Source organism: Salvelinus fontinalis, chromosome 16 (genome assembly GCF_029448725.1).
Source record: "Salvelinus fontinalis isolate EN_2023a chromosome 16, ASM2944872v1, whole genome shotgun sequence".
NCBI lineage: Eukaryota > Metazoa > Chordata > Actinopteri > Salmoniformes > Salmonidae > Salvelinus > Salvelinus fontinalis.
Genome location: NC_074680.1, coordinates 15697416 through 15723462, shown reverse-complemented (window position 1 = coordinate 15723462; position 26047 = coordinate 15697416). Strand labels below are relative to the sequence as shown.

Below are 26047 nucleotides of genomic sequence, written 5' to 3'. Positions count from 1 at the left end.
GTGTTCAGATGTTTTGTGTGGATTTTACAGTTTTATGACATCACTAACAAGGGGTAGATAAGGCAAAATGGATGTGCCAGGCTTCGGTTTTCATTAAAATGTGATGGGACTGGGAGTCACCTTTTTTGTTTTGTAGTTAAAGGAGGGTTGTGAAAATTTCCTCCCATTGAAGTCATACCTCCTTAAGGGGAAAAACTGACACGTGCTTTAAAGGCTTTGTCTTTAGTTCCTTCCGCCAGTGTTCCCCTTTACCCTCCAGGGACTGGGCTTTCATGGAATGATGATCAACCTAGTTTTCCACCAATATCTTGGAGGAATTCGCTGACACATTTGCTTTTCCAGAGGTCTACTCCTTCATAGAGTACTTGTTAATGCTGTATCGTGTTCTGTGTGGGTAATTGCAGCGGTGCCGAATGGCCTGCTGTGTTCTATTATCTGATGAATTCAATTGCTAATATCATGTCAAATTCATACTAATCCTCTCCCCAAACAGAAGTACTAAGCCCTTGAATTTCAAACAACACACTTTTCCTTGTCAACCTACGCTGAATGGGCACTACAAAAGAATTGAGGTGTGTTTTGAATGGTCGAACTATAATGTTTAGCTACCCAGCAGCACCTGCATTTGTTTAAACAGGAAGGGTAGGGGTGAGGCCTGACTCAGACAAAGAGAAAATCTCAATTGGTTTTGCTCGACTCGTATCGCCTCTCTCCTCCGTCCTCTCAACGCCTACTTTTGAAAAAGGTCAAAGGTAATGAAGGAGCTAAGGGGAGGAAATGTGGAAACAAATGCTCTTGATTGAAATGACTCTCCTTCTCCACTCTCACGTCATCAGGCATTATCATTAACGGGGTGGAATCCCAAAATAAATGTTTAAAGTTATAAAAGCAAATTGAACTAGATGTGCAAGACATTTTACAGATGAAAGGATAAGTTGCGTATCGTTTTTAAATATGGGGATGCTTTTTCTCAGAGAAAACAGCTGATTCAAAGGGGGTATGGCGGATTTCAAACACTTCCGTGCTAGCACCCAAAAAGGATACTCTTGTGCATTCTCTGCTGAAGTAGGTAATCGAGGTGAGCAGACTTCTCTGTTCTACTAACGAATTGACTTACTCGAGCATTTGACCACTAATTGGTTACTGGGTCACGGATGAGTCGAGGAGAGTACTGACTCCCAAAGAGTCACTACTCGGGGAGCATCATGGGATATGATATTTTTTCCTTTCATTGGTGCTCACGGGGAAAAGCTGCCTCCTTTTCACCACCTCTACTTCTGTTTCCTAAGTCCCATTTTAGACCAATTTCCAGTCACCAGTAAATTCACGTTGACAGAGAATTTCGGTGGGTTTAATTTACAATAATCTGTTTCTCATTTTTGTTCTGTCATGATAGTGTTGAGAGACATGAAACAGGTGCGTAGAAAGGTTCAAACAAGAGAAGCGCACCTGGAAATGAAAAGGGTGTGTTTTTGTGGTAAAAAAAAAGAAAGATTATTGCCGTGTTACTGTTCCACCGCCAGAAGGAACTGGTCGCTCATTCATGATTTGTGGGAGTTCTTCCCTTCTGTTTGTGTGTCACGCACATGCATCATAAGAGATCTGGAAACGCATTGTGTGTCAGAGAGAGTGAGACCCGGCAGTGGTATAAAGTAGTTTTACGAAAGTACTTTACAAGTCATGGGTTTTTTGGGGAGGTATCTGTACTTAACTACTAAACTATTTATATTTTTGACTTGTACTTTTACTTCACTACATTCCTAAAAAAAATATGTACTTTTTACTCCATACAGTATTCGTTACATATTGAATGCTTAGCAGGGCAGAAAATGGACCAACATCCCTACTGCCTCTGATCTGGCAGACTCACTAAACACAAATGCTTTGTTTTTAAATTATGTCTGAGCGTTGGAGTGTGACTAGCCGTAAATAAATAAATAAAACAAGAATTGTGCAGTCTGGTTTGCTTAATATAAGGATTTGTTCATTTGATACTTAAGTATATTTTAAACCAAATACTTTTAGATTTAGGTGGCTGATCTAAGTAGTATTGTACTGAGTGACTTTCACTTTTGAGTCCTTTTCTATGAAGGTATCTTTACTTTTACTCAAGTATGACAATTGGGAACTTTTCCCACCACTGGATGCAGGTATGTCATTAACGTGGCAGAGCAGGAGTCTGTGTGCTGTGCCACTGCCTGGCAGTGATATGGATGTCTGTCTGCGTTGTGCCCTGCTGTGTCACACTGGCTGGTCACGCTGTCACTCACAGATGGCATACCACTGAAGATGACTCACCATCAGCCTCTCCCACACAGAGAACAGAACCGACTCATCTCCCTCTGTTCAGAAGGGTCTGAGCGCTAGCTGTCGGGACTCATATTACATTCAAATGTTCATTTCAGTTCTAATGTACAGTGTCTAATCTGAGTAAGAGGGCATTTGGGTGGCTGTGAAATTTCAATGAAAGCGATACAGCCCGTCATTGTGGTGTTGATTTCCAGCATATTGCTTGTTACGCGTGTTTAATGACATGCCGTTTTCTGTCCTATGTGTGCTGATGACTTTATGGTCTTCAGTGGACAGAGTAACAATGCTCAATCCCTTTGACCCCCCCCCCCCCCCCCCCCATCTCCTCTATCCCTGACCTAATGTGTGTAGGCTGTAAATCTTTCCAAACAGGACGTCTGTTCTCTCCCCTCTTCCCCCTCCCCCATTTCGTCAATGGCAGCTGATATCTTCACAAGTGTCTTTTGTTTGAGACTGAACCATATACGTTTCCCATAGAAATTTGGTTTGTCTATAACCACCTAAATGAGAGGTGCATGTTTCTCCCTCCCCAGCCTGTATGTTTTTGTTGTGGTTTCTGTTTGCTTCCATGACAGACCTATTCAACTAGCCTGTAATCAGCATACCAGGCCACCATGATCATACACCAGACATGGAGAGAAGAGGCCACTGTTCTCAGTTCACTACACTGTACAGGCAGACTCTTTAGCTGTCTGAGTAGGGTCAAGAGCTTTTCCTTGGTCAGGTTTCATCGTCAGAAAAACCTCCTTGCCATATCCACAGTATGACTCCTTGCCATATCTACAGTATGAGCCCATGGTTGGGCCTGGTGTAGGTGTCCTCTGCCTCGCTGGGATGAGACCTGGCGGTTTTCTCTCTCTGTGAAGACTGAAGAGACAACCTCAGAAGGACTTCAATTATAGTTGAGCCTGGAGGGATGTAGTAATGGTATAGAAGCTGACATAGTAGAGGCTGAGAGTAGTTGTTGACATAGAGGCTGAGAGTAGTTGTTGACATAGAGGCTGAGAGTAGTTGTTGACATAGAGGCTGAGAGTAGTTGTTGACATAGAGGCTGAGAGTAGTTGTTGACATAGAGGCTGAGAGTAGTTGTTGACATAGAGGCTGAGAGTAGTTGTTGACATAGAGGCTGAGAGTAGTTGTTGACATAGAGGCTGAGAGTAGTTGTTGACATAGAGGCTGAGAGTAGTTGTTGACAAAGGCTGAGAGTAGTTGTTGACATGGGTTAACTGTTTTTCAAGCGACTGGCAAGATCTGGGAGGTGTGTTAGTCGCACAAAGACTTTGGCTGAGCTAAGACTATTGTTAAAAACAGACCTGAAACAATATGAGCATGGAGGGCCAGGAAAAAGACAAGTTGTGGAGCAACAGAGTTTTCTGACATTTTGGTGGCTCTTTTGTTACTCTCTTTAGCAGTTGTTTGTGCAAGGTTTATGAGCAGCGTGGCTGGCTGCAGAGTGATGAATGTTTATGTGAGGGTGAGAGGTAGTTCTAAAACCACCAGCATTACGCACAGCTGCTGCTCCAGACCTCACTGAATAAGAATGTCCACAGAACTGCCCATTGCCGTGTATGTCCTCTAATTGTTGTTCACCAGCCCATGCAGGGGCAGCCAGAGCTGTGAAAAAGGACTTAATAGGAGCACAGGAACAAACTCGGCGACCCAGAACTGGTCTTTCCGTTTTGCGTACTGTTGAAACTTGGAGGTGACTGACATGCTCGGAGACTAGCCAGGAGTAACTGTCAGGGAGGTTTCCTGTGCCTGTGGCACTATTTTCTCCCCTTGGTCTCTTTCTCTGTCTATCGTTCTGTCGCTGTTTATTTGTAAAAAAAAAAATCACATGCCGAGCACAGCGAGTACATTCACAGATCTAACCCCCCCCCCCCCCCCCCCAGCCATAGAATCTCACCTCCTCAACCTCTGTCAGTATCCCAGCTCCTTCTCTCATTAGCTGCTGACTGAGTGAGGTATCCCCGGTGTGACTGAGGTTGGCTGGACCTAGAGCTAGAGCCAGCCTGTTGATCTGATTAACACAAGCCAGGAGTGTGATGTCTGCTCCCTTATCAGTCATTGTCTATCTCACCCTCGACAGATTAGCACAAGTCCCTCGACAGACTCTTAAGACTGTTATTTTTGTCTTGTTGGAGACCCTGGTTAAAAGTGTAATCTTTGTTCAAGATTGGCCCTGCAAGGCAAAATACACTTTAAAGTCAAGGTCCAAACACAAATAGCGTACAGAAACACACCAACAGATCAGCTGATGATAATCTCACCAAAAGCCTATTCAGGACAAGTTTAGACAGTAAACAGGATGGGCCATGATCTCAGAATGTACACTTGGACAGTCCTACCCACACATTTTCCTTATAGCACTAGGGGAAAAAGTGATATAGCTTAAAGAAGCTCAACATACACAGTTGGGGTTAGATGCTCAGTGGGGATGGTACTGTTGTTGTACAGCTGCCCCTTTCACAGTGGCCACTGTGTTTTGTATGGGCTTTGTTTAGCTCCTGTGATGGGAAGTCATGCATCAGAGGAAAGCTTAGCACTCTGTCTCTTCTTCTAATTACAGCCCAGGCTTCCCCCAGCCTTTGTGCTGGAATTCCCACAATGGAACTCCTGAGAACAGTGACTGAATTCCTCCGATTCCCCACAGGTTTGCCGAGCTAAATAAGAAGACGGAGAGTTACAGTGGCCCTGCTATTGTATGCCTAGCAGCTTTCCCACTGTCCAGCCCTGGCAGGGTAGGACCAGGGATAGGATGGGATGAGGAGGGGGCAGATGGCCAGAGCCCCCACTGGGAAAACGGAGAGGGGAGGCAGGGGGGAGAAGAGGAGGGCAGGCCTTTTCTTTCGGTGGGAGGTGAAAGAGTGCTCTCTTCCATGTAATCAAACCCCTGAGAACCCAAGCTAGGCCTGCTTGAGTCTATACACTGTGCCTGGTGGCGGATGTGAGACTGGTGTTGAGGGGAGATAGAGAGGGGGGGGGGGGGGTGTGAACATGCATGTACCAGTGTGTTTGTATACTGTTGGAAGGAACAGATATGCAGGTCATCCTAAAGCTGCAGCAGGATTTATCGGTGATCTGATCAAAGTCTACAGGTCTGCTTCAGAGAAGAAAGATACTTAAAGGTCCAATGCAGCTGCTTTTATTGCAATATAACATTTTCTGGGTAACACTTAAATACCTTACTGTGATTTTGTTTTCAATTCAAGTGTTAAAATAAACTAAGCTTCTTAGCAAAGAGCAATTTCTCAAGCAAGGATTTTGCTAGGACTGTCTGGGAGGGGTCTGAATGGGAAGTAGAAAATGGAAAACTAGGTGTTATTGGCAGGGAGGTTTGGAACTCTTATTGGACTATTTTACCTCCTGGTGATATCACCAAGTAGGCCAAAGCTCCATCCCGCCAAAACAGGCTGAAATTTCAGGTGGTCTTTTCAAAGAGCTTTAATACTAAAAGTGCATTATCATAATTTTCACAATTTCACATTATTATTCCAACCTTGTGGAAATATATAAAACAAATCAGGTTTTTGACTGCACTGGGCCTTCTAAGGACAATACCTGGATTATCTAATTGCATGATTGCATGTTCTTCTGTAAAAGGACACATACTCTAAGGTATTCAGAATGCTCTCATTGTAGCCTACAGTAAATGACCTTACACATGACATCTGCTTCTAAATGTCTTGCAGTATAATACCAGCTTGACTCTATGTTGTGAGGCACTTTTTTTGTCTGTACTTCCAATGTCATTCCTCGATTTTCCCTAGACTCATGTTCTGGCTACTGAGAGGAAACCTGCGGTTTTTAGTGCTTCTGTACAGATGTGAACCAGGAAATGTTAGGATTATCACAGGACTAGCCAGTTCATTATAGGCCGAGAGGAAACTCACTGTTTACATTGCCAAAAACCTGTGCTTATAGCCTTAAGTAGGCTGAAGTTCCATGGCCTTCAGTGTGAGCCTGATCCGTTTCTACGGTCCAAACGGAGCCTCTGGCTCTGGGATCATTGCTTTCCCAGCTGTACAGAATCCTGTATGTCTGTATGTCAACTCATGTCAAATCTGGACTAAAGCTGTTGTGTTGATAAACTGTATGTATGTATGTATGTATGCACGTATGTAGAACAGGTTAAGTCGGAAGTTCACATACACTTAGGTTGGAGTCATTAAAACTAGTTTTTCACCCACTCCACAAATGTCTTGTTAACAAACTATAGTTTTGGCAAGTCGGTTAGGACATCTACTTTGTGCATGACACAAGTAATTTTTCTAAAAATTGTTTACAAACAGATTATTTCACTTATAATTAATTCACTGTATCACAATTCCAGTGGGTCAGAAGTTTACATACACTAAGTTGACTGTGCCTTTAAACAGCTTGGAAAATTCCAGAAAATGATGTGATGGCTTTAGAAGCTTCTGATAGGCTCATTAACATAATTTGAGTCAATTGGAGGTGTACCTGTGGATGTATTTCAAGGCCTACCTTGAAACTCAGTGCCTCTTTGAATGACATGGGAAAATCAAAAGAAATCAGCTAAGACCTCAGAAGAAAACTTGTAGACCTCCACATGTCTGGTTTATCCTTTATCCCAATTTCCAAATGCCAGAAGGTACCACGTTCATCTGTACAAACAATAGTACGCATGTATAAACACCATGGGACCACGCAGCCGTCATACCACTCAGGAAGGAGACGCATTCTGTCTCCTAGAGATGAATGAACTTTTGTGCGAAAAGTGCTAATCAATCCCAGAACAACAGCAAATAACATTGTGAGGATGCTGGAGGAAGCGGGTACAAAAGTATCTATATCCACAGTAAAATGACTCCTTTATCAACAACCTGAAAGGCTACTCCGCAAGGAAGAAGCCACTGCTCCAAAACCTCCATTAAAAAAAGTCAGCTGCACATGGGGACAAAGATCATACTTTTTGGAGAAATGTCCTCTAGTCTGATGAAACAAAATAGAACTGAGCAAGGAGGCCTACAAACCTGACTGTTACACCAGCTGTCAGGAGAAATGGGCCAAAATTCACCCAATTTATTGTGGGAAGCTTGAGGAAGGCTACCCAAAACGTTTTACCCTCGTTAAATTTTTTTAAGGCAATGCTACCAAATACTAACTGAGTGTATGTAAACTTCTGACCCACTGGGAATGTGATGAAAGAAATAAAAGCTGAAATAAATAATTCTTTCTACTATTATTCTGACATTTCACATTCTTAAAATAAAGTGGTGATCCTAACTGACCTAAGACAGGGAATTTTTACTCTGATTAAATGTCAGGAATTGTGAAAAACTGAGTTTAAATGTATTTAGCTAAGGTGTATGTAAACTTCTGACTTCAACTGTACATACACAAGTATTTGGACACCTCTTCAAGTTAGTGTATTAGGAAATTTCAGCCACACCCGCTGCTGACAGGTGTATAAAATCAAACACACAGCCATGCAATCTCCATAGATGAAAAATTGGCAGTAGAATGAAGAGCTCAGTGACTTTCAACGTGGCATGATGCCACCTTTCCAACAAGTAATTTCATCAAATTTCTGCCCTGCTAGAACTGCCCAGGTCGACTGTAAGTGCTGTTATTGTGAATTGGAAAGTCTAGGAGCAACAACGACTTAGCCGCAAAGTGGTAGGCCACACAAGCTCAAAGAACCGGACCACCCGGTGCCGTTAAAATTGTCTGTCCTCTGTTGCAACACTCACTAATGAGTTCAAACTGCCTCTGGAAGCAACGTCAGCACAATAACGATTCGTCGGGAGCTTCATGAAATGGGTTTCCATGGCTGAGCAGCACACAAGCCTAAGATCGTGCCCAATGGCAAGTGTCGACTGGAGTGGTGTAAAGCTCACCGCCATTGGACTCTGGAGCAGTGCAACGTGTTCTCTGGAGTGATGAATCGCGCTTCACCATAGGGCAGTCCGACGGACGAAACTCGGTTTGGCGGATGCCAATAGAATGCTACCTGCCCCAAAGCATAGTACCAACTGTAAAGTTTGGAGGAGGAATAATGGTCTGGGGTTGTTTTTCATGGTTCGTGCTAGGCTCCTTAGTTCCAGTGAAGGGAAATCTTAACGCTACAGCATACAATGACATCCCAGACGATTCTGTTCTTCTTTGTGGCAACAGCTTGGGGAAGGCCCTTTCCTGTTTCAGCATGACAATGCTCCCGTGCACAAAGCGAGATCCATATAGAAATGGTTTGTCGAGATTGGTGTGGAAGAACTTGACTGGCCTGCACAGAGCCCTGACCTCAACCCCATCGAACACCTTTGGGATGAATTGGAACACTGAATGTGAGACAGGCCTAATTGCCCAACATCAGTGCCCGACCTCACGAATGCTCTTGTGGCTGAATGGAAACAAGTCCCTGCAGCAATGTTCCAACATCTAGTGGAAAGCCAAGACCACAGTTCTCACTCCCATAGATAACAATAAACCAATATTCAGAATTCCTGAAATCTCAGCGTCAGTAGGGGACAGTATTATTAGCTTCTTCAGGAGCTATAGAACAATATGTATTTGATCAAGACACTATTCCTGAAGAGGGACACATTCTCTGATTGACCCTATTGTACATCTAGTTAGTCTGTCCATCAAATATGGGTGCTTGGAAGTCTGCTGCAGTGATGCCTGTTTTAAAATCTGGTGACCCAACACTGGTGGAAAATGACTTACCTATAAGCCTTCTTCCAGTGCTATCGAAAGTAGCGGAAAGATGGGTGGTTGAACATCTGACTGATCACCTCATTTAGGTCAACTCCATACATCAAATACAATTTGGATTCAGATCTAACCATTCTACCGAAACAGCCAATTGCTATTTTCTGGAATGCATTCAATCTCAACTGGACATAGGTGGTGAAGTCGGCGCAGTCTTTTTGGATCTTAAAAAGGCCTTTGATACTGTGAATCATGAGGTCCTCCTATCGAAACCATCCTCCCTTAATGTGTCCACTGAAGTTATTAGTTGGATGTATTCCAATCTGACAAACTGAAGTCAAAGGGTTCGTTTGGGTGGACACTCGGTCGGACTCTGTTTGCTATAACATTGGGGTCCCACAAGGGTCAATATTAGGCACCGTTCTGTTTACCATCGATATAAATGATCTCCCACTTGCTTGCCAACAATGTAACATGTAGGTGTATGCAGACGATACAGTTCTGGATGTACACTCAGAAAATAGACAACTAGTTGTTAACTGAAGCTATGGTACATGTTTCTAAATGGATGACCAATTCTTGCCTGCATTTAAATATTGACAAGACTGCTTTAATGTACTTCTTCTCTAAGAAATCCATTGATTCTTCCCAACGAGCTGTTCTTGTTAATGGGGAGAATCTGATAGTTGTGTCCAACTTCAGGTATCTTGGTGTCATTTTGGACTCCAACTTGACATTTTAAGAAACATGTGAAGGTGGTTAACATGGTCAAGTTTGGGGCCTCCCGGGTGGCGCAGTGGTCTAGGGCACTGCATCGCTGTGCTAGCTGCGCCACCAGAGTCTCTGGGTTCGCGCCCAGGCTCTGTCGCAGCCGGCCGCGACCGGGAGGTCCGTGGGGCGACGCACAATTGGCCTAGCGTCGTCCGGGTTAAGGAGGGTTTGGCCGGTAGGGATATCCTTGTCTCATCGCGCTCCAGCGACTCCTGTGGAAGGCCGGGCGCAGTGCGCGCTAACCAAGGGGGCCAGGTGCACGGTGTTTCCTCCGACACATTGGTGCGGCTGGCTTCCGGGTTGGAAGCGCGCTGTGCTAAGAAGCAGTGCGGCTTGGTTGGGTTGTGCTTCGGAGGACGCGTGGCTTTCGACCTTCATCTCTCCCGAGCCCGGGAGTTATAGCGATGAGACAAGATAGTAATTACTAGCGATTGGATACCACGAAAATTGGGGAGAAAAGGGGAGAGAAAAAAAAACATGGTCAAGTTTGGATTATCCAACTTTAGGTTTATAAGACATTTCCTTCTTCTGGAGGCTGCCAAACTATATAGGCATGCTATGATCTTCTCACATCTGAGATGTTGCCTCACATGCTGGTCACAAGCAGGAGCTACTATTCTGAAGCCAATTGAATCACTCTACAAACAAACACTTAAGATTTTTGATAACAAACCAAAGTTACCACCATTTGTCATATCATTTAGAAACGGAATTGATTTAGTCTGGATAGCTTTAAACAGTATGTACGCCTTGTCTTTAAGATCCTGCATGGTCTTGCCCCTCCACCCCTATGCCGGCATATCATGCTCAAAGAAAGCACCTCCCCTTTCAACACAGTAAAATCGGTCAATCAGACTTTTCTGTTAGAGCTACAATATACTGGAATGGAGTGCCAATGGACTTGAGAAGCTGCACTGATTATTGTGTTTTTACATTTAAATCTATCCAAACCTGTACACATTGACCGATATCTGTGATTCGTAAGACGACAGTTGATAATAGTGTATTTGTTAGAATAATATATTATTGGATGTAATGTATTTATATTTTGTATTGTTTTAGTGTGTATTTCTTTGTGGCTGTGTAATTGTCCTTAGCTGCCCTGGGACTACGGGTGCAAATTAGCTTTCGGCTAACCCCGGCACATTTACATGGGATGTTGCATTATTGTAATATGGATGTTAATTAATGTGCGTTGTCCCCAGTGAAATGAATGAATGTAGTGTAGTTCCAGGCCCCAATCAAAAGGTGTAGCGGGTGGCAGCAGGACCCCACGGTAACAGCAGGTGCCCGTCTATCCAGCCCCCTGCTCCAGAGTGGGTGAGGTAATGACAGACTGCGGGCGTCGGTTTGCTAATCATCCCCTATATTGTGAAAATCGATCACTCAAAGTGCTTTGAAACGGAACTTCCTCCTATTATGTTACATTGAAAACACATGTTTATGCTGGACCATTTACTCAATTGTATTGTGCAGTCTTAGCTGGACTCACTAATGTCACGATTACACACACACACACACACACACACACACACACACACACACACACACACACACACACACTCAGACCATAAGCTCCACTTTCTACTGATGTTCAAATGAAAAGCCTGGGTTAATGCATACCATTTTTGTGAGACAGAATTTGTCTTTTGTGTTTCTGCATGTTTCTTCACACTTCATCTCAGCTTTGGCATTTAAGTGCGTGTTAAATTCTGTTTTCAGGATAGCGTTAAAATGTTTGTAAAGCGTTTTAAGCCTGGTTTGGCCTTTTGAAGAGCTTTCACAAACTCCCACTTCCACCCCCTTTATCAATTCTCTATAGTGTGACACCCACCTCCCTCACTTGTTTTTATGTCCTTAATGGACGTTAATAGTTTCACACACACCCTGTAGCCATTGGTCTACGCTCTATAAACTTTTATCAGGTCTATGTGAGAAGGTGCGTCTTTTCTTCTGGATGTGGCAAGAGTACGGGCCAGAGAGATCATGGTATTGTCCCTTAAGACTCTGGGAGCAAATGTAGCCTGTGGTTCCTATGGGATAAATGCACTACGACTTGTATACCTATTGGGATAATGCAGTCTGACTGGGGGTACCCATGTTTCCCACTCTCTCCCCAGCGGGATCCTCTCAATTAGTCCCATCGAGGGGACGGGTCCTTGGTACCCCCCCCCCCCCCTCCCCACACACACAGGCTGTTTTGAAGTGGCAGCTTTTGTTCAAACTCTCCGAATTAGACCGCTAGTCAGGTTGGACCCTACCGTGATCTGACCCAGAATTCCAAAGTCAGGGCAGTGCTCTGGGAGAGTGATTTGGGGAGGTGTTTGGAAAATGTTTTTAAAAAACACTTAAACGAATGAAGCAATTTATATTGAGGGTGGAAGGGAAGTTCTCTTTTGGGAAGATGTTTTGTTTATCTACCCAAAGCTTTGTAATAAGCCCATAGGCTGTTCAGGAGAAGTTAATCTCAGAGTTGATTAATTATGGGAAGGAAAACTGCCACAGTCAGAGCAGGCCTAGTAGCCCAAACTTAGTTTTCCTTCCCCTCTCCCCTTAACTCATCCGTAGAGAGATACCGCAGAAGGATGGCATCGTTCCACAGGAAATGCCTTCTTAACACGCCGAGGGTAATGCAGGAAGGAGAAACCTTAGCCCTGTGTTTCCATTCTTTTGTTTCTCTTTAATCCCATTACCAGCAGCTGGCCCAGTCAGAGGCTGAGGCTGTGTTTGTGTTGGGCTGCGATCAGTCCCCCTCCGCCGCACAGCGCTCACTGGGTCTCTCTCATACTCTCCTCCACTGGGCCTTTTGAAGTGAGCTCCCTCTGTGCTGCCAAAACTCAGTCCATCTTAGGGATTAAGCCCAAATTGCATAAAGTCTGCCCTGGGAATTCTCAAGCCAGGAATGTGAAAAATGTTTAGACAGTAAGTGAACTTGACTGGTTGCGTTATGGGTTATAGTTGAGCGGTTTGATGTCTTTTGTTGATTTCACTGAGATTTCTCTGCAGAAGCCTTGCAGACTTTCTAGCGTTTTGAGGTTTTATAAGAGGTCGTTAAAAATGAACTTCAATGTAAAAAGCACAGTTAATGGACTGTTAGAGATTCTTCTGCAGATTTGTAGTATTTTGTGAAAGACTTGGCTGTTCCATGTTGGTGGGTTTGAATGTAGGCCCATGTGAATGTAATTGTTTCTGTGTGTGTGTGAGAGAGCGAGAGAAGGGGACAGTCACAGTAACTTATGCTACTCTTGCTGCAACCCAGTAGACATATGATTGGCACAGCAGTCTCTGTGGTGTGTCCTGGGAGCCCCTGGCTCTCTGCTCTGCAGGCCAGACGAATTAACAGTCTGCTCTGGTATCTGCAACTGGATATCCTGCAGCACTAAGCCATTCACCACGCTGACACCACACACACACACACACGTTGCCGCAGCAACAGCACACCACACACACACATTGAATGTCACACAGGTGTGAAAATGAGGTACCATTTATAAAGAAGGCTCCTTACCACAGAACATACTCCCATCTGCATACACATAATGCTCAACATAGTGTATTCATATATGGAGTGTTGTTAATATGGCTGCAGTTTAGACTGGAAAGAATGTACGAAACCAAAGCTCTTTCCTTGAACACTTGTCAACGGAGAAATGGATGGGTTTTGGATGGCCATACTCACAGCACGTCTCTGTGTGTGTGTACATCTGTCAGGATCAGGGGGGTTGTGCAGCTGACGGGCCATTCAGAGGGCCAGGGCTCAGGGCCATAGCTCTGCAGCTGCCCCCTCTCTGTGCCCTCATTGATGGACTAGATGGTGTTTACTCCCCACCCCCCAAATGGTTTATTGTGAACAAGAAGCATTTGTGTTTGGCTTTCTTGGGAGACTTTTTTTTTGCAGTTGTCTTGTCGAAAGCACTGCATGTTACCCACAGACTTCTGCTAATGGGGCTATAAAATATAAAAATTGCAATTCATCCAGCTGAGCCCTTAGTAGGTGTGAGTATAATGTAGAACAAATTGCCCTTCCTTGAGTGGGCAGAGTGGCTGCTATTGTGATAAACTCATCCAACAGTGTGGGGGTTTAAAAAGCAGCTAAGAGACATCCCCCAACTGTAATCGGACAAAGAGCCGCCCATTGTTCAACTGTCCCAAAAGACTTAGGAGCGGTTTAACCGCTCTTCTGTTTATGGTGTGTTTATCTTGGGGCTAGATCTGATGCACCTGTTTCTCTCTTTCTCTGCTATTGGTCTGTGTACTACACAGCCGCCCGTATGTCGTTAGGTGTCAGGTCCGTTATTAGAACTGGGCTTGTGTCAAGACAGGTGGAGACCGACTTCCACAGATCCTGTTGCGTCTTTAAGGAGATTCATGTGCTCCGTCTCTACTATGGGTAGGCCTCTGTATCACTCAATGTTAGAGGCCTGCATAAAGAAACACAGCTTTTACTGTTATGTCATGTTATCACATAAAGGTATTTCTTATCGGTGCCCTTTGTCTCAAGGTACTGACACTCGTTCTCTCCTTCCCCCTCTCTGTGTCCAGGCTTGGATGACAGCCTGCAGCAGTATGTGCCTAATTTTGAGCGGGAGAAGATCAGCGGTGAGCAGCTGCTGAAGATCTCCCATCAGGACCTGGAGGAGCTGGGTGTGGCCCGCATCGGACACCAGGAGCTGGTGCTGGAGGCTGTAGACCTGCTCTGTGCTCTGGTACGTACATGGTGCTTACATCTCGATTTGACAGATCATGAAAGCCCTTGTGTGAAAAAGGGATGATGGGACCAGGAGCTTGCTGGTTGTTCAGTGAGAATCTCTGGAGATGGAGCTAAGGTCATCAGCCCTGCTGTTCCCTCTTTCGCTCTCTTGGTGCCAGTGTGTGTGTGTGTGTGTGTGTGTGTGTGTGTGTGTGTGTGTGTGTGTGTGTGTGTGTGTGTGTGTTTGAAATAGGCCCAGATTGTAGTTGGCAACCAGTGGTGCAGAATCTCTCATTTCCCACACAACTCAGTAGGGTGTAGAACACTGCTCTAGGACATTAGAGTAGGAAAGCTGTATTTCAGTCCAGATGGAGGGAAACCAGGCTTTTTAATCAGGCTCTATGGGCTCCAGGTCTGGTGGTTAGATTTGAGCTGGTGATTAGTAGTGGTCAGATGGGGAATCACATCTCTTAGACATCACAGGACATGAAGGGGATGAAGAGAAGAAAGGGGTTATTGTGCTCTTTCTTTAGCTATATCTCTTCTGTTTCTCTCTCTCTCTCACACACACACACACACACACACACACACACACACACACACACACACACACACACACACACACACACACAGAGAGAGGGTGATATGTCAGGTCAGCTGTTGCATTCCCAGTGCACTCCTGGCCTCAGCCTTGTCTCTCACCCCAGTGGCTCATGGGAACGCTGATACGGCCTTCTAGCCTGGCGTCCGGCCATCCATCAAAAGAGCTGCCAGGAGAAGAGTTATGGTCAACACCACTGTCTTAAAGCTGAAAGAGAGGGAGGAGAGAGAGAGAGGGACAGAAGCAGAGGGAGAGGTGCTCCTAAAACATTCACCAAGCACAGACTGAAACAGAACCAGGTTTTCAAACAGATGGGATTGATTTGGGTTTTTATCGTTTCCTGTGTCGGCCCAGATTGCAGTCTTAAGTTTTGATCAGTGTCAGCGTTTATTTTTGTGAAATCCTTATGCTCCTTTAAAATGTCTCGCACTACTGATTTTTCCTCAAGTTCCTTAAAGGAGCATTTCCATTCAGGGAGAACTGCAGGATAAAATCTGATCTTGTATTATTCTGTAGAAAAGGAAACTTTAAGAAAACTTTAAGCAGTAGACCAACAGGTCACTTTACCCAAACAGATCTAATTTAGCTGGTACAGCTAAATACCCACCACCTAAATGCCAGAGGAGCCTGGTTAGACATGAGTGGTGTTCGTGCCCATGTCATCTGATCCTGGTTAGTTTGCTTCTGATGTTTAAGGTTGAGATTCAGATGGGGAGAGCGACACAGATTAACCCCAGCATGGTAGCTGCCAGTCTAAGCACCCTGAGTCTATGTCCAGCTTTGGGATCCTGATCCTGGGATTGTCCGACAAAAGGTTGGAGACGGACCTCTGAAGCCTGTTGTTCCTTGATTCATCATCTCTAGGGAATATTCATTGGGAAGTATTGTTGGATAGTGTCTGAGCATCCCTCTCTGGAGCAGAGATGGTGATAACAGCTTGAAGAGATAAGACCCTAGGCGGTTACTGTGATCATTGGGAACGGACACATGGAATTGCTTTTTACAGGGGTAGAAGGTAAGGCTTATGCAATGATGAATCTGTGTCATACCTTATGCACCATACCCTACATACTTCAGTCCAGCTAGTGTTGGGGAAGCTGCTCTGAAAATGTTGTTTTCCAAGCTACCAATCACTTCACACTGGAAGGCGTTAGGCTACACTAAAGCTACCATTAAGAAAAATATAGCTTACTTAACTGAAGTTACTTAGATTAAAATGTAACTAAGTACTTTTTCTAAATCTGAAATGTCATAAACTACGAATTGCAAGAACAGATCACTCTAGAGTCAGATGTTAACAGAATGTGTAATTTAGCCTATTAAACATAAGTGAGAATTGGGCACATAGTGTTTCACGTGAGAATTGGGCACATAGTGTTTCACGAGAGAATTGGGCACATAGTGTTTCACGTGAGAATTGGGCAGGTCTGATGCTGAAAATAAAGGACATTCTTGCCTACTTCACCCATATTTTATTTTTGCTAAAAAAAAGTTGTGTAGTTCCAATAGTTAGCTACACCACTACATGGCAACACTATCAATATTTGAATGTAGTTCACTACTCCCCAACACTGAGTCCAGCATCCCTTACTCTATGCTCAGGGTAATTGTGCCCAGATTTCTGCTCGCCCCCAGAGCCAGCGATTTAGTGAAGCCTCTTTGTTTTTTCTTGATGAGCTTGATAAATTTAACCCGTAATCCCTCGTGTTTCCCCAGCATGTGTTTGTTATGGTTAACAACTCTTCCCCCAGTCCAGAGCCTTTGTTATTTCTCAAAATAACTTGAGTCTGTTAGGAGAGGATGATTATGTTATGTCATTCAGACAGAGGATCAGAGAGGATGTTTAGTCGTACTTGTTTCCCCCGCTAGTGACCCTGGGTTTGGAATGCCGGGCCAGCAGTGGCATGGAAACGCTCCTCGCACCCCTGATTGAGGAACCTTGGGTAAACAAGCTGGTCGTGCTGGTCTGCTGTGGCTCCTCCTATTAACAGAGGCCTCTGTCTCACTGGCCCCGCAGAAGGAAGACACACCTTCGTTTCAATTAACTTTAACTGGGGAGAGGTCACGGCTTATGAGTGGAACAACCAGCTGACAAACACCAGACATCTCTCGCTGTGGGGTCAAACAGTCCATCTCTTCTCTTTGTGGTCACACAGCAGTCCTTTCATAGTAGACAGGATATGCCCTGTACTGGTCATGGAGCCACATGGTAGATGGTCATGAGATGGTCTGAACCTTCTCTGCTGTTGAATGCTTTTACAAGCATGTTCTTACATCAGAGTTGTGTATCTGTTCTCGTCTCGTAAATGAGTAGAACCTTCTATCACACGTGTCTTAACTTGGCTCTCGTTGAGTCCCTTTCCCTCAGCAGGATGTTAGACTGGCTGACTTAATGTAGCCCTTCAGTACCACTCGGATTACAGCTCACACCAGGCAGAAGTCATCTGAGCAAACTGGTCTCTGGAGACAGAGGAAGAACGTGTTAATTATTCAAACTGGGACTCCCAGAAACAAAATGACTTCTGCAGAGATCCATCTTGAAACCCAACATCTCTGTTTTTCCTTTGGAACCCCAGCGGCCTGCTCATAGGAGAAGAAAGAGCCCCCCCCTATTGTCTCCCAGAGCCATGGAATAGATATTAAAGGCGCAGTGGCTAAGTAGTGCGGTGAAAACTGCTGTGTGGTGTTTTACTGTCCACTGTGGACCTGTCCCTTCGAGGAGCGTACCAGACTCTCTCTTCAGGATCAGGAAACAGATGTGGCCCCCACCTGGCTGATTGACGGGTGTGGGGGTATGCCCATCTTGGGCCATGTTCCTCTGGTAGTGTCAGGTGATTCATACCGTTGGGCCCCTGCGGTAAGGGGCAGAAAGAACCTGTTGTGATGGGCCTCCTCAGGTCTCCTGTGAACACTTCTCCATGTCTGTCAGGATACAGGGCCTATCTGGAGGCCCGAGCAGATCCTATTCACAACAGTCACTTCTCTGCTTTCTCGACGCTAGCTAAGCAGTGCCCATAATAAGACGGATTAAAATGGAGTGAATTTGATTTGATACGCACATTATTCACCTGGTCACTGTTCCTATTAGTTGCTACAGCTATGTGAAGGGGAGGTATTGAACTTCTGCATAGCAGTCCGAGCTGGTGTTTCTGCTTGTGATTGGCCCGCTAATGACAAAGCCAGAGGTTCTGTTTGTTCTTAACTCGCTCTCTACAGCTTAGTGTCAGTCTCACTATTTCTGTTTTGGTTCAACACAGTTGCTGTGTGTCTTTTCATGATCCATGTGGGCTTTTAGAGCGCCTGAGATATTTAGACCCATCTTTTCTCCATTTCTTCTCCTGGTATAAATCTGGCTGAAGTTCATGAAGTTTCCATAATGATCTAAGGCTCTGCGTGTCTCAGTGGCCCTCTGAAAGAGCAATTTGGATACTGAGATGTGGTAAATTTTACATGTTATGAGTTTGCACATATGGCTGTTTTTCCGAGCCACCGTGCTTCTACATCTGCATTGCTTGCTGTTTGGGGTTTTTGGCTGGGTTTCTGTATAGCATTTTGTGACACATGCTGATGTAAAAAAAATACATTTGATTGATTGCTACATCAGGCCCATGCAGCTCGATAGGGACGACTCTAGGATGAGGTAAGTAATATGTAATCTGTTCCTGAGTAAATGCTCCTGATATAAAACGGCAGCTGAGTGGAGTTAGCTGCTGATCACTTGCAGGTTTCCTCAGTGTGGAGCTGGGCCGAGCGAGCGCAGGCTATTTTCTGCTCTTTAGCGTATTTAGCCATTACCGTGCCAGTCAGGCTGAGGCCAGCAAAGCTGGCGTGGATGCAACACCCTGTGAGCCATCTAACTTTTCTTTTCTTTTTTGGGGGGGAGGGGGGGAACTTGGCCAGACTAAAATCTAAAATGTAGAAGTGTTTTTAATGCAGCGCTCCACTAACCAGAACAAGCAGCTGACTGACGTCATGATGAATGTAGCCGCTGTGATGTTTGATAAGAGCATTGCAGTCTGAACACGACCAGAGTCTGTGTTAAGGTAAGGGCTGTATTACCAAACTGCAAACAGGGCACATGCCCCCCAAGGGGCCCCCTTCCCCTCGGATATACGGCTCCCTCGGGAACAGACCCTGACCCCAGTCATCTGCGTGAAGAGGAGGTGGAGAAAGAGAGGCAGGAGGGCTTTCTTCTGAGGAGTAGGCGGGGATCGAATAAACCCCCACTCCCTGAAATTCTGCTCGCAAACATGCTATCTTTGGACAATAAAATGGACGAGTTATTGGGAAGATTAAACTACCAACGGGACATTAAAAAGTGTAACATCTTATGCTTCACGGAGTCGTGGCTGAACGACAACAATATCAACATACAGCTGGCTGGTTATACGATGTATCAGCAGGATAGAACAGCGGCGTCTGGTAAGACAAGGGGCGGAGGACTATGTATTTTTGTAAACAACAGCTGGTGCACGATATCTAAGGAAGTCTTGAGCTATTGCTTGCCTGAGGTAGAGTTTCTCATGATAGCTGCAGACCACATTACCTACCGAGAGAGTTCTCATCTATATTCTTTGTAGTTGTTTACATACCACCACAGTCAGAGGCTGGCACCAAGATAGGATTGAATGAGCTGTATTCCGCCATAAGCAAACAAGAAAACGCTCACCCAGAGGCGGCGCTCCTAGTAGCCTGGGACTTTAATGCAGGGAAACTTAAATCAGTTTTACCTCATTTCTATCAGCATGTTAAATGTGCAACCAGAGGGAAAATAACTCTGGACCACCTATACTCCACACACAGAGATGCATACAAAGCTCTCCCTCGCTCTCCATTTGGCAATCTGACTATAATTCTATCCTCCTGCTTACAAACAAAAATTAAAGCAGGAAGCACCAGTGACGAGATCAATAAAAAAGTGGTCAGATGAAGCAGATGCTTAGCTACAGGACTGTTTTGCTAGCACAGACTGGAATATGTTTCGGGATTCCTGAAGTGGTGTACTCCTCAATGCCATATCTGTCGTTGGCTTCAATGACAATAAGTGCATCGATGACGTCGTCACCACAGTGACCGTACGTACATACCCCAACCAGAAACCATAGATTACAGGCAGCATCCGCACTGAGCTGAAGGCTAGAGCTGCCGCTTTCAAGGAGCAGGACTCTAACTCGGAAGCTTGTAAGAAATCCCTCTATGCCCACAGACGAACCATCAAACAGGCAAAGCATCAATACAGGACTAAGATCGAGTCTTCCGACAAGCGCCAGAGACGGTGTAGCAGGGCCTGCAAACCATTAGACTACAAAGGGAAGCACAACTGAGAGCTGCCCAGTGACACGAGCCTACCGGATGAGCTAAACTGCTTCTACACTCGCTTCAAGGCAAATAACACTGAAACATGCATGAGAGCACCAGCTGTACCGGAAGACTGTGTGATCACGCTGTCCGCAGCCGATGAGAGTAAGACCTTTAGACAGGTCAACATACACAAGGCCGCGGGGCCAAACGGAATACCAGGATGTGTACTGCAAGCATGCGCTGGCCAACTAGCAAGTGTTTTCACTGACATTTTCAACCTCTCCCTGTCCGAGTCTGTAATACCAACATGTTTTAAGCAGACCACCATAGTGCTTGTGCCCAATAACACGAAGGTAACCTGCCTAAATGACTACCGACCCGTAGCACTCACGTCTGTAGCCATGAAGTGCTTTGAAAGGCTGGCTCACATCAACACCATCATCCCAGAAACCCTAGACCCACTCCAATTTGCATACCGCCCCAACAGATCCACAGATGATGCAGTCTCTAGTGCACTCCACACTGCCCTTTCCCACCTGGACAAAAGGAACACCTATGTGAGAATGCTATTCATTGACTACAGCTCAGCGTTCAACACCATAGTGCACTCAAAGCTCATCAATAAGCTAAGGACCCTGGGACTGAAAACCTTCCTTTGCAACTAAATGCATGCTTTTCAACCGTTCGCTGCCCGCGCCCGGCCGACTAGCATCACTACTCCGGACGGTTCTGACTTAAACTATGTGGATAACTACAAATACCTAGGTGTCTGGCTAGACTGTAAACTCTCCATCCAGACTCGTATTAAACATCTCCAATCCAAAATGATATCTAGAATCGGCTTTCTATTCTGCAACAAAGCTTCCTTCACCTACGTCGCCAAACATACCCTAGTAAAACTGACTATCCTACCGGTCATTGACTTCGGCGATGTCATTTACAAAATAGCATCCAACACTATACTCAGCAAACTGGATGCAGTCGATCACAGTGCCATCCGTTTTGTCACCAAAGCCCCATATACCACCCACCACTGCGACCTGTATGCTCTAATCGGCTGGCCCTCGCTACATATTTGTCGCCAGACCCACTGGCTCCAGGTCATCTATAAGTCTTTGCTAGGTAAAGCTCCGCCTTATCTCAGCTCACTGGTCAGGATAACAACATCCACCCGTAGCACGTGCTCCAGCAGGTATATCTCACTGGTCATCCCGAAAGCCAACACCAACCTTTGGCTGCCTTTCCTTCCAGTTCTCTGCTGCCAATGACTGGAACGAATTGCAAAAATCGCTGAGGCTGGAGACTTATTTCCCTTTCTGACTTTAAACATCAGCTATCCGAGCAGCTAACCGATCGCTGCAGCTGTACATAGCCCATCTGTAAATAGCCCATCCAATCGACCGGATTGTTTTTATCTACTTTTCTGCTCTTTTGCACACCAGTATTTCTACTTACACATCAATCACTCCAGTGTTACTATGGCCTATTTATTGCCTACCTCCTCACGCCATTTGCACACACTATATATAGACTTTCTTTTTTTCTATTATGTTATTGACTGTACGCTTGTTTATTCCATGTGTAACTGTGTTGTTTGTGTCGCACTGCTTTGCTTTATCTTGACCAGGTCGCAGTTGTAAATGAGAACTTGTTCTCAACTAGCCTACCTGGTTAAATAAAGGTGAAATAAAATAAAAATAAAAAACTGGATCCTGGACTTCCTGACGGGCCGCCCCCAGGTGGTAAGGGTAGGTAACAACACATCCGCCACGCTGATCCTCAACACAGGAGCCGCTCAAGGGTGCGTGCTCAGCCCCCTCCTGTACTCCCTGTTCACTCATGACTGCACGGCCAGGCACGACTCCAACACCATCATTACATTTGCCAATGACACAACAGTGGTAGGCCTGATCACCGACAACAACGAGACAGCCTATAGGGAGGAGGTCAGAGACTTGGCCGTGTGGTGCCAGGACAACAACCTCTCCCTCAACGTGATCAAGACAAAGGAGATGATTGTGGACTACAAGAAGAAGAGGACAGAGCACAGCTCCATTCTTATCAACGGGGCTGCAGTGGAGCAGGTTGAGAGCTTCAAGTTCCTTGGTGTCCACATCACCAACAAACTAACATGGTCCAAGCACACCATGCAGTCGTGAAGCGGGCACGACAAAACCTATTCCCCCTCAGGAGACTGAAAAGATTTGCAGTGGGTCCTCAGATCCTCAAGTTCTACAGCAGCACCATCGAGAGCATCCTGCCTGGTTGCATCACTGCCTGGTATGGCAACTGCTCGGCCTCCAACCGCAAGGCACTACAGAGGGTAGTGCGAACGGCCCAGTACATCACTGGGGCCAAGCTTCCTGCCATCCAGGACCTCTATACCAAGCGGTGTCCGAGGAAGGCCCTGAAAATTGTCAGACTCCAGCCACCCTAGTCATGGACTGTTCTCTCTGCTACCGCCCAGCAAGCGATACCGGAGTGCCAAGTCTAGGTCCAAGAGGCTTCTTAACAGCTTCTACCCCCAAGCCATAAGACTCCTGAACTACTAGTCAACTGGCAACCCAGACTATTCACATTGCCCCCCCCCCCCCCCCCGCCTCTCCACACCACTGCCACTCTCTGTTGTCATCTATGGATAGTCACTTTAATTAACTCTACCTACATGTACATACTTCCTCAACTAACCAGTGCCCCGCACATTGACTCTGTACCGACACCCCCCTGTATATATTGTTATTTTTTACTGCGCCTCTTTATTACTTTTTACTTTTATCTCTTATTCTTATCTGTATTTTATTCAACTACGCTGTCGGTTAGGGGCATTTCGCCGTTGTAATAAATTTGATTTGATAACAAATAGTTAGTATATAATTGCAAACTGTGTAGAATTGCAGGAAATTAGCTTTAAATCTGCACAATTCTCTCAGCTTAATGACAAAATGTGAACAAAGCATAAAATGAGCTGTAAAACCTCAACAACAAATCTGCCTCATTGCAAAAAGTGTAGAATTTAAAACTGCAACATTTTCTCTTAGCCTCATGACAAAATGTGTAGAATAGCATAAAACTTCACATTTGGGGGCCCAAATGCTGTATTCTGGCCCTGGTTAAGTTTACTACCAGCTTCACTCCTTTGATCTACCTGCATGCGGGTGGAGTGGGATTTTTGATAACACAGTTGATAACATGGTATCCTCACCGGTCCCACCCCCATTCACAAGGGGTCGATAGCAAAGTTGTTCATTTTTTTGGTCTTTTCATTTTGTGAATGCAAAGAAGGGTCACCTTCCCTTGCTACTGAAGTGGCTAGCTAGCTGGCAGTCTGGCTAAAAACATAGCAAGCCAGCTAGCCTTTTTAGCTTCCCACATCCCCATGTGAAATTATCAGATTTATAATTTAAAGAAGATGCCCTGGCAAATATTCTTATGCTTGCCAGTGTAACCTAAAACATTATCCCAGTTTTGATATACTGCTTGTGTATTCATTCCCATATCAGTTAAAAATAACTCGTGTTTTGGTCATGGAGAAAAAAAGCACATGGCCAGCTAGTTATCTACAGAAAGTATTTAGTTCCATTTCTAGTTATTACTTCTAAACAGTATACCTGATGTTGGCACAAGATGGAGGGAAAGTTGGAGCATAACTAACAAATTAGTTAATGAAAATGTATGCTTAATCTAGTATAACCTAATGTATGAAATGTATTGTACAACAGACAAAATTCACAAATTCTACAGCACAACGGCAGAGTCATGGCTTAAGTGTAAAACTAATAACTCGATAATCCATGCTTTCTGGGAATGCTATAAAGTCCGGAAGTTGTGGGCATAGCTAGAAAGTTGGCTGTCAGAAGTATTACAATGTAAATGTACTTTTAATCCATCTGTCTGCATATTTCAAGACATGGCATATGGGGGTGTAGTGAGTTTCCCAATGGGCTGGACAATTCTCTTATCACTCATCTTGGAAGTCAATCAATCCGCCATCATTGTCATAATGGAAAAATAGTTAAGAATGTTTTATTATTGAAACAGCATGGGTGACCGAAGAAAAACAAATTGGTAGAATTTAATGCAGGCACTAGGGATGGGGGTGTGAGCATGCGGGTCTGGCAGATGAGATGTAGTCATTCTTTGTGTCTGTAAGTTGTTGTTCGTTTGTATAAGTTGGTATCTGGAGTGTAAAAAATGTAATTAAAATAAAAAGATGAATAAAACAATCTTTTGGGGGGTGGATTCTTGTTTGGTTTTCTGTTTGAACTCTCGCTAAGACTGTCGTTAGGGCCACATGAGGGCAGGTACAGGGCATAACATTGCCTCAAATAAGGGATTTCTTTGGCCAATAGGACCCATTTTATATCAGCTTGGTATTTTCAGGGTCGATAACTCTGAAAGAGAAAATCTCTTTCTACACAGTTGTGTAGAAGTGAAAACTAGGTTGGGTGTGTCTGTCAATCATTTGCCTAATCACTTTTCCTGGAGCAGGTCAGGGTTGTAAGGGCGATATGAATGAACAGTATATAGATCTGGGGCCGGGCTTACGCTTCTGCCCTCACGCTTTCTGCCTTCACTTGCGCTTCTGCCCTCCGATGCACCTTTCCTTGCTGTTAAGAGTCTGATCACAGCAGCAGTAGGCCTAGACTACAATACAGTACACTACACGTTGTCTGTCTGCTGCTGGTGACCCCTGAAGCCTCTTCCTTTTGACCGTGTGAAGGGCCTGTAAATTAGTGGATTGCGCAAGGAGGAAATGGCCTGGCTCAGGAATGCAAACTTTGCCTGCTATATGGGAATCAGGTGTGGGAATCTGGAGTGACGCCTCCCTCCCGAGGGTTGAGCCAGAGATGGACATGAAGAATGCAGGGGAATTTCACCCCAGAGGTGCCGAGAGAGACATGGCCTCTTTTAAATCATGTGTGTCATAGAGCATTACAATTAATAACCCACATTTACTCTGCAGGAAACAACAGGTTTGTCTGTAAAATGAAATCCAGAGCCATAAAAATCTGGAAAAACTGTTCCGACCAAGAATATGGCTGCTATGACGATTGATTGATTGACATTCACTGTAACATACTGTACACTTCCTTCTATGACTAAAACGATAACCTCTCAAACTCAATTCTCTCCTTTCTTCCCCTCTCAGAACTACGGAGTGGAGACCGACAACCTAAAGGGTCTGGTGGTGAGGATGAGAGCGGCCACCAACGGCCTGCACATGTCCACGTCAGACCACAGGAAGAGCCCGACGTACAACGGCAGCACTTCCCGGAAACCTCCCAATAACTTCCTAACCTCTGTAGTGGAGCTCATCGGAGCCGCCAAGAGCCTCCTGGCCTGGCTGGACAGGTAAGACCTAACCTCCATGGTAACGATAGTCCTAGCTACATAAAATCTGCTCTATATATTCTAGCCCATGGACTGCCATTGGGGTTAGCTGTAACGTTAGTGTTTCCTACGCATAGGCGTCATTGAGCTCACTGAATCCCCTAATGACTAGAATATGCTGCTACGCTACACATTACAGGCATTGGTTTTCCTCAGCCTCTACAGACTATAACAGAAACGCAGCTCCTCTCTCTCAGGAGAGTTTCCAGAAAGGGTTTGAGGACATATGAGTGAAATTGAGTACAAGTCTGGTGGTTTCCTCTACCGCTGTCTAGTCATTGTCCAGAGAATATCCAGATGAGATTTCA

At 45.0% G+C, this 26047-nt stretch overlaps 1 protein-coding gene across 2 annotated transcripts in view; it reads left to right on the top strand.

The window, feature by feature from the left end:
- The window catches only part of LOC129812700 (connector enhancer of kinase suppressor of ras 3-like), a 72332-nt gene that overhangs the window by 10555 nt on the left and 35730 nt on the right, over positions 1-26047 (top strand). For both annotated transcript variants that reach the window (XM_055864506.1, XM_055864507.1), the window contains exons 2-3: positions 14299-14462; positions 25498-25700. In XM_055864506.1, the coding sequence (XP_055720481.1) occupies positions 14299-14462; positions 25498-25700 (367 nt within the window). The remainder of the gene's footprint in view (positions 1-14298; positions 14463-25497; positions 25701-26047) is intronic.